The 9,527-nt window shown below is 37.2% G+C and overlaps 1 protein-coding gene across 2 annotated transcripts in view; it reads left to right on the top strand.

The window, feature by feature from the left end:
* The first annotated feature begins 2,135 nt into the window (after window positions 1–2,135).
* Window positions 2,136–9,527, top strand: part of MAPRE1 (microtubule associated protein RP/EB family member 1) — a 34,101-nt gene continuing 26,709 nt past the window's right edge. The window contains exons 1-2 of one of the 2 annotated variants that reach the window (XM_051979428.1): window positions 2,136–2,245; window positions 7,642–7,765. In XM_051979428.1, the coding sequence (XP_051835388.1) occupies window positions 7,645–7,765 (121 nt within the window). In that variant the 5' untranslated portion in view covers window positions 2,136–2,245; window positions 7,642–7,644. Of the gene's footprint in view, window positions 2,246–5,643; window positions 5,751–7,641; window positions 7,766–9,527 lie in introns of those variants that run through there. The other variant, XM_051979429.1, reaches the window with a different exon arrangement.

The following is a 9,527-nucleotide window of genomic DNA, read 5'->3' as shown; positions in this document are numbered from 1 at the left end:
ATTTTCTGCAATGATTTGGCAGCAGTTACCTACTACATGAGTTAGAGATCTTTTTCCTGTAACAAAGGATATGGAGACTCCCTTAAAAACAAATCAGAGAAATAAATGTAAAGTCAAGGGGCCTTGAAAAATAATTAGTTCAAAACTCCTCTAAATTACCCCATTTTCTAGATTAGAATATTGAGGTCCAAGGCATTTAAGTGATTTATTTACAGTCATACAAAGTTGGAATTTGAACCTGGGTCCTATGACTCCAAATGCAGTGTTCTTTTAGTTTTAATTGTTCCTTTAATGTCAAGATATTAAGATTCTTCCATGGGACTTTTAGTACTGGTCTGGGAAAAACAGCATTATCAAATAGGCCTTTAGTTCCAGGGGAAATACCTGTGGAACTTCTACTATCCATGCAATGGAAAGGACACATGCCTCATGCTAGGAGAATTTTTGAAGAGGAAACTCTTTTCAAAGGTACTTTTTTTGTTGTTGTTCTAAGAGGAAAACATTTATTTCTTATTGCTCAAAGGGCAATCAATTTGCAAACAGGTACAATCTTGGCATAGGAATCAAAATTACCTTCCTAAAAGGATCTATAAGGCAGCTTTGATTGTCATCCCTTAGTGGAAGCAACTTGCCTTTTGGCACCTATGCAAATACTATGGTGATAAATATTGAAATCTGCTTTTCCCATTTTTCCTTTTCTTTGAAAGATTGTTCACATAAACGGTTTCTAATCCCATACCCTAGATGTATATGCTGTGTCAGGTCACCTTACCTTTTGACATCTGACAGAATCAGTTTCGGTTGATTTCCAGTTCTAGGCACTTCCTACCTTTAGATATCCTCATTTTTAATTTTTTATTTTGTGAAATATTTTCCAATTAGTTTTGCATAACTATTTATATAGCCTATAGCAAATTGCCTGCTATTTCAGGGAAGAGAAGGAAGGGGGAAAGGCAATTTGTAATTCAAAATGTAAAAAAAGTTAGAAAGTTTTTTACATAACGAAAAAAAATAAAATATTTTCAAAAACACTGAAAATTTTCAGGTTAAAAGTATTTCCCAATGATATGTAAAATTTTTTAACATTCATTTAAAAAAATTTTTTTGTAATTCCAAATTATTTTCCTTCCATCACTCTCCTCTACTTTGAGAAAGCAAACAAATGTATAAGATATTGACATCCACCTTAATGACCGCCATAGCCTCAAAGGTCCAGAAAAAAAAGGCTCATTCTTTCTCCTTGACGCTGTTGTGGAGGTGGAGTTAAAGAAGTGATCTTCTGGTTCCTGCCTATGAGACCACTGGGTCGCTCTTTTGTACATCGTAAAAAGATGTGGCTGTACTAGACGGTTTCTTACAGTTCAGGCAAGATGCCCTATCTCCTCCTCATCTCCGCTTAGAAGCTCTAGTTTTCTTTCAAGACTAGCTTAATCTTAATTGTGTAAGAGGCCTTACTCTACCAAAGTTAGCTTGCATTTATTTTGTATATATTTGGTGATGTTCTAGAGAGTGTAAGATCCTTGAAGACCGGCATTATTTTAACTTTTGGTTTTGTATTATGATACCTAGCAGGAGAATTTGTTGATTTATTGATTTCTAATCAAATCACCTGACTGTCGTTTTACTAGTTCATGCGTTAAAATAGCTGATTTTACGGAGGAGGAAACTGAGGCAAACAAGTTGACTTGCCTGGATCCTAGAGCAAGATTAGATTAGTAGCAGGTCTTCCTTCAGGCCTTGCACCCTACCCACTGCGTCATCCAGCTGCCCCTCTATTAAGTTACATCAATATATTAACAGTTGTTGAATTTGATATTCAAGCACCCTCCTAGCAATGAGCTTCTGAGTGTCTGTTTTAAGACAATTCTTTAAGCCTTTGAATCCCTATCAAGACCACACCTTGTGCTTCAGGGTGAGAATTCTGGGCAGGTCCACGATTTCACCGAAGTCTGGATCTCATTGGATGCCATGGGCCACGTGTCCTCACAGCCCCAGCCTTGTTCCCGCCCCTGCGCCTTTGCTTCGGTTTGGAGAAGCCTGAGACTCCGCCCCACTCGGTGTCCTTTTTTTGCTTCCTTCCTTTCCCAGAAGCCGGCCGGGCGGGATGACGCACCATTACGTCGCGGCGTCGGGGAAGGAGGGGTGCGTATAAGGTCATCGCGCGGGCGGGGTCGGGCGGTTTGAACAAGACCTAGACAGAACTGGGGTGCCGGCGAGAGAGGAGACGCGGCGTCTCGAGAAGCCGGTGAGGAGTGGGTGACGGGAACTTGGGACGGGGGCGCGGTCTGGACCCAGCGGCGGAAGCCAAGAAGGGTGGGTGTCTGGGTTGCGGAGCGGGAGCCGGAGAAGGCGGGAGCTGCGGCCTGTGGGGGTTCCGGGCGGCTCCGCCGGAGGAGCCTGTGAAGAGGGAAGTGGGGGAGGGGTCGGGCCGTGACCCATGAGTGCGCGTGCGCAGGGGTGTCTATGCGGGGAGCGTGGATGGGGAGGGCATGAAGGTGAGGAAGATCCTTTGGCCGGAAGTTGGGGTCACTGAGGAGTGAGAGGGAAGTTAAGAGGGGGCATTTTCGAAGGAAAGGAGAGTTGAAATATGTATTGGGGGTAGGGGGCTGGGATGGGTTGAGTAGAAGTGGAGTGGGTGCTAGTAGCCGGGATAGAATGGCTTTTCGAGATGGGGAAATGGCGGGGAAGGATGGGAGGGGAATCCGGGAAGGGATTTTCCCTTTAGGAAATTTCTGTAGTTTAGCAGTAGTTCACATGAGTTGATGAGATATTCTATGTAGGATGGTAGGGAATACTCCTGGTAGCTCACATGATTGGAATTAGGATTATAGAATATCTGCGTTGGAATGAATTCTGAGGCCTTACCTCGTCAAGCTTATTCTCTGTTACATATCTGATGAGGTAGACCAACTTTGACAGTTGGTGAGGGAGAACCCGTCACCTTAGAAGGTAGTCTATTCCACTTTTAAATAGTTTTAATTTTGGGAAGTTTTTTCACGTATGAATTCTGAATCTGCCTCAGCAATTTATCGATGATTCTACCTAATTCTGCCCAGTGGGACCAAACTTGCAACCTTTTAGACTCATAGACAATTATTGTGGCTTCCTCTAGTGTTCTCTCCTTCAGACCAAACATCCATATTTCCTGCAGTTGAGTCTCTTGGCATGAACTCATGATCCATCACCACCCTTTTCAGTATTCTCTTAGCTTATCAGTATTTTCAAAACGTGATGCGTGAATTTTGAACACAAAACTTCATATATGATCTTACCAGGGCATTGTACAGGGGGACTATTACTACCTTTGACCTGGACACTGAGCTATTAATTAACATTTTTGCTTAACTCTGTATTGTTGCTAATTTGAGTTTGCAGTCCCAATTTCTTATCTAAGAGATGATAGGCTGTTGTCCTGGTGAAAGGGAGTTTTCTTGCTCTGATAGGGGAGTCACTACTAGAAGTTAATTCAGGAACAGGAAGCAGGAGACATGATCCTGTTTTATTGTGCTAGATTTGAGTGGGCAGGGAACAACCCAGGAAGCTAAATGGTTGGAATTACTTGTGGTTGGAGGGCCTGTACTGATGGTCATATGTGATCTTAAGAGATGATTTAGTTTACAGATCTAGGCTCCCTGGTATCCTTGTTTGAAGGGAGGGAGGAACAAGAAAGAGAGGCAGAGAAGGGAGGGGGGAGAAAGAGCATAGAGGGTGAGCCATTGTTAGATGTTTGAAGCTAACTGGTTTTCTTGGTAAAGGATTACTGAGATTATTTATTTTATGTATTTAAAAACATTCTGAGAAAGATTCCATAGTCTGATTTCATCAGACTGTCAGAGGGGTCCATGGCACACATAAAATTAACAGCTCCTGGTAATCCAGCCATTTCATTTTGCAGATGAGAAAAATGGAACCCAGGGAGTATCAGGGACTTGACCAAGGTGACACAGGTGGTGAAAATCAGATATTATTTGCCCCAAATGCCTTGACTCTATATTGTCACTTTTTTCAGCTGCATGGTAGATTTGAGACTTGGGATAAAGGTCCGGGGTAAAGAAGTCATGTGATAGGTTGAACTAGTGCTCTGTAGGAGCCAGATAGGGTTGGTCCCAGAGAGGACAAAAGATTGGAATTATATATTAGACAGAATGTGGATTTGCGTAACTAGGTCCTAATAGCTATACTACATATTAGAGGTAAGGAAGCCTTTTCATAGTTATGCCATTTGACTTTTATGATTATCTTCTGTAGTAGGTAGTATAAGTAAACATGATATAGGGGGAAAGATTACTAATCTTGAAGTCAAAAGAGCTAGTTTCAAGTTTTATTTACTCTTAAAACCTTTAATTGCTGTGACCCTGTACAAATGGCATTTAACATCTCTGAGGTTCTGTTTCCCATTTTATAAAGTAGGGATAATATTACTCACAAGGTTATTGATAAGCTTATAGATTTAGAACTTCAAAATAATTTAATCTTGACCTCTTTCATTTTACAGATGAACAAACTGAGATCCAGAGAGGTGTAAAATAACTTGCTCAGGGTCCCAAAGATGACAAAATCGAACTTTAAACCTGTTTTCCCTAAGCTAAAGTATCCATTCTATTGTACATTTCTATTGTAAAATAAGGATATTGATATTTAAACTACCTGTCACTTTTGGGGAAATTACCCTGCTTTACAGATAAAGAAAATGAATCTCATAGAAATGACAAAGTCTTATAGCTGGCAGAGGTAGGGCAGAAATCCAGGTCATCCATCCATCCTTGAATGTTTATTGAATTTGTATACACAGGGGAATATAATAGTCATTTATTGGCTATCTATTCTGTACTGTAGGTGACTTAATTATTAATCTACTATTAATGAAATTTGGATTTGAAAGTGGAAGAATAAAATATACTCAGTTGCATATTGGACAGAATACATATGACAAGGATTCCATCTGCTTAGATTTTAAGCTTGCATGATACATATTATGAATCACATGTTGCACATTTGAGCTATATAAATAAGAATATCCTTCTCCAGGGTAGAGCCTGCGACTTCTCTTTCTTTTATGTCTGCTCACAAAGCTATGAACTGTGCTCCATGTTGTTATATATTTGGTAATATTTGATTCCTATTTAAACATTTGTTGAGATATATTAGGACTTTTGTTCAGATTTGACATTGTAAGCCAAGATATGGGATTTTCTTTTCTGAGTTCAGCATTAGGTAAACCCTTGCTAAGTGCCTTCTATGAGCTTTATGCTATATTCTAGATCTTGAATTAGAAATAGAGACAAATAAGACCTAGTTCTTGCTTTTAAGAGACTTGTAGATCAAGGGTGATCAGATGTGGGCATAGATAAGTCTGATATGAATTGGGAGATGGTAAATGTAAAAAAGCAATAGGAAGTGCTATGAGTGACATGTTTTAGATATTCACAGCTTTTTCCTCACATTTCTACTCTTTATCTAAATTGTTTCTTTGTTGATTAGTTTTTTCATGGAATGACAACTTGCATTACTGAGGAGGAAAAAGACTTTTTATTATGGTACTAACAGTTAAAAGAAATTCAGAATAATAAATTAGTAACATATCTAGTATGTGGGAAAGTAGAAAAAACCTTCCCTCAAGGATACCCAGAAAGGCAGGTAGTATAAGTATAAGGTAGAGTAAAGTCTGTTTTTACAGATAAGGAAAGTGAGGTTCTGAAGAGAGTGAATGAGTTTGCTTCCTGTGCTCGTGTGGTTATTAAGTAACTAAGGTAAGATTAAATCCAGGCATTTTAACTCCAAATTGCTTCCTAAATAATTTATTTTCAGAAATTGATGTTTCAGATTCTGTTATTGTTTATAATCGACATCTCTGTGGTGATTGTTGAGTGACTAATTCCTAATTAACTTACCCACACATACTGTTTGGTTACCTTATTGGTGGTAAACCTTTTTGGTACTTCTTTTTGTTTTTGTTTTTGCTCGGGCAATTGGGGTTAAATGACTTGCCCAGAGTCACACAGCTAGAAAGTGTTAAATGTCTGAGACCAGATTTGAATTCCGGTCCTCCTGACTTCAGGGCTGATGCTCTATTCCCTGCACCACCTACCTACCCCTCTTTTTGGTACTTTTTTAGGCACATATTCAGAAAGCTCAGGCATTCTATTCCAAAAACTAGATATGAGGCCTTTCCAACATGATTCAACTGGATAACTTAGTTGCAATGATATAACCTAATGTAACCTACAAAACCTAGGGTTACTTCTTTACCATATAATACATAGAACTTTGGTTTAGTGCTCGATAAATATTCATGTTGGTGATATTTACTCTAGATAATCTCATTATGCTCTTAGTATTTTGGGTCCTTAGTTGGATAGATAGCATTAGATTTTTCATAGTTATGAAGTGTGACATTTTCTTTTTTTCCTCCCAATTATTTAACATTTTTATTTAAAGTTTTGAGTTTCATATTCTATCCCTGCCTCCTTCCTTCCTTCCCTCCCCCATCCCTGACAGGCTAGATATAGGTTATACATATTCAATTACATAAAATATTTCCATATTAGTTATTTAATACAAGTCTTAAATAAAAGAAAAAAAAATAGTGAAAAATTGCATTCTTCAGTCTGTAGTTAGTCATTATCAAGTTCTTTCTCTGATAATATGCTTCATCTTTAGGCCTTTGGGATTGTCTTGGATCATTTTGTTGCTGAGAATAACTCAGTTATTCACAGTTTTTCTTGGAGCAGTATTGCTATTAGTGAACAATGTTTATATAATATGGTATTCACTTGGTTTTGCTTACTTCACTCAGCATCTAAGTATTTCTAGGTTTTTCTGAAATCAGCCTGCTTTTCAATTCTTATCACATAATAATTATTCCATTACAATCATACACCACAGGCTTCTTTAGCTATTCCCCAACTGATTTGCATCCATCCATCCAATTTACAATTCCTGTCTATTACGGAACTATTATAAAAAGAGTTGCTATAAATGTTTTTGAACAAATAGGTCCTTTTCCAGTTTTGGGGGGGATGACTTTTTTTAGTTTGTTACTTTTTGAATAGAAAATGTTATTCTTTTAGGTCAGTTTCAGTTCATGAAGCCGTTAACCACCGTTTTCTTCATTGTCTGTTGCAAGTTTAGAGTTTTAAATTGACCACATCAAAATGTAGCTCCTTCAAATTTATTGGCCTCATGTGATTCATTTCAGGTTATGAAAAGCAACTTAGGGCAGAACAGTAGAGTGGAAATCTAGCTATATTTGGTGTCAGAACACCTGGGTTCAAATTCTAGCTTTGCCACCTATTACTTGTGTGAATTTGAGCAAATTACTTTTTCTTTTTGGGTTTCAGTTTCTTCATTTGTAAAATAAAGGAGTTGTATTATACAACACCTCTAAGTATGATAGGCTATGATTCTTATTCTAGATACTAGCTCTACATGGGTAGTTAAAATCTAGATTTTCTGTTTAGACCTTTAAGAAGTAATACAAAGCCAAATGTTCATTGGAACCCAATTAGAGATGTCTCAATTGAATTGTTTGTCAATCCTAATTGTGTACAAGCCACATTGTAGAGGATTTTCCAGCAAATTTTCTCACTAGTATATTTACCATATTGTGAAACTTTTTCTTTTTTCCTCCCCATAATGTAGAAGATGGCAGTTAACGTGTATTCAACTTCAGTAACTAGTGATAATTTGAGTCGACATGATATGCTGGCCTGGATCAATGAATCTCTGCAGTTGACCTTGACAAAGATTGAACACTTATGTTCAGGTAAGAGACGTTAATAGAACAATTTCATAGACCATAAACAAATTTTATTTTTCATTATAGCTTTTTATTTTCAGGATACATGCATGGGTGATTTTTCGGCATTGACAGTTGCAAAACCTTGTATTCCACTTTTTCCTCTCCTTCCCCTCACCACCTCCCCCAGATGACAGGTAGACCAATATATGTTAAATACAGTATATGTATACATGTCCATACAGTTATCTTGGTGCACAAAAAGAATGGGATTTTGAAATAGTGTACAATTAACCTGTGAAGGAAATCAAAAATGCTGCAGACAAAAATAGAGGGATTGGGAATTCTATGGTTCACACTCATTTCCCTGAATTCTTTTGCTGGGTGTAGCTGGTTCAATTCATTACTGTTCTATTGGAGCTGATTTGTTCATGAACAAATTTTAAATTAATTAGTTTGGAGCAAGTATCTCACTTTGGTATTTGTCTCTGAAATTCAACATACAATAAAGTTTTTTTTTTTTTTTTTTTTTTGCTGTTATCTCCATCGCATGTTTTTTTTTTTAGTTGTATTTAAATTTTCCAAATAAATGTAAAGATAGTTTTCAACATTCATTTTTGTAAAACTGTTTCAAATTTTTCTCTCTCCCTCTCTTCCATTCTCTCCAAGACTTCACACAATCCAATATAAGTTAAATATGTGCAGCCTTTTAAAGATATTTCCATACTTGTCTTGTTGTGTAAGAAAAATCAGATCAAAAGGGGGAAAAACCATGAGAAAGAAAGAAAAAATTAAAACTACTATGCTTCAGTCAATATTCAAGTCTATAGTTTTCTCTCTGGAAGTGATGAACATTTTCCATCCTAAATTTATTGGAATTGCTTTGAGTCAGTGAATTGTTGAGAAGAGCCAATTCCATCACAGTTGATCACATAATCTTGTTGTTACTATGTACAATGTTCAGCATTAGTTCATGTAGGTCATTCCAGGCTTTTCTGAAATCAGCCTGCTCGTTTCTTTTTTATTTTGTTTTTCCAAATATATACAAAGATAGTTTTCAGCATTCACTGTTGCAAAAATTTGTTTCAAATTTTCTGCCTTTCTCCCCTGTCCCTTTTCCCCAAGGCAGCAAGTAGTTTGAAATAGATTAAACATGTACAGCTCTTCTAAACATATTTCCATATTTGTCATGCTGTGAAAGAAAAATCAGATCAAAAGGGAAAAAACACGAGGAAAAATAAAACTAAGCAAACAACCACAAAAAAGGTGAAAATTTACTATGCTATAATCCACATTTAGTCTCCATTGTTTTCCCTTTAGAGTCTATTGAAATTGCCTTACCCTTGTTCTTGAAAAGAACCAAGTCCCATCACAGTTGATCATCACATAATCTTGTTACTGTATACAATGTTCTCTTGATTCTTTTCACATAAATTAACATCAGTTCATGTAAGACTTTTCTGAAATCAACCTACTCATTATTTCTTATAGAATAACAATATTCCATTCCTTTTCATATAACATAACTTATTCAGCCATTTCCTAACTGATGAGCATCCGCTCAATTTCCATTTTCTTGCCACTACAAAAGGCTGCCACAAACATTTTCGTACATTTGGATTCTTTCCCCTGTTTTATGATCCCTTTGGGATACAGATGCAGTAGAGACACTGCTAGATTAAAGGTTTGACCTTTGAGCATAATTTCAAATCGTTATTCTGATTCAGTTCACAATTCCACCAATATTGTATTAATGTTCCAATTTTCCTATTTCCCCTATAACGGTTGT

Source organism: Antechinus flavipes, chromosome 2, assembly GCF_016432865.1.
Source record: "Antechinus flavipes isolate AdamAnt ecotype Samford, QLD, Australia chromosome 2, AdamAnt_v2, whole genome shotgun sequence".
NCBI lineage: Eukaryota > Metazoa > Chordata > Mammalia > Dasyuromorphia > Dasyuridae > Antechinus > Antechinus flavipes.
The sequence above is the reverse complement of the archived record's forward strand: the minus strand, read 5'-3'. Positions and strand labels throughout refer to the sequence as shown.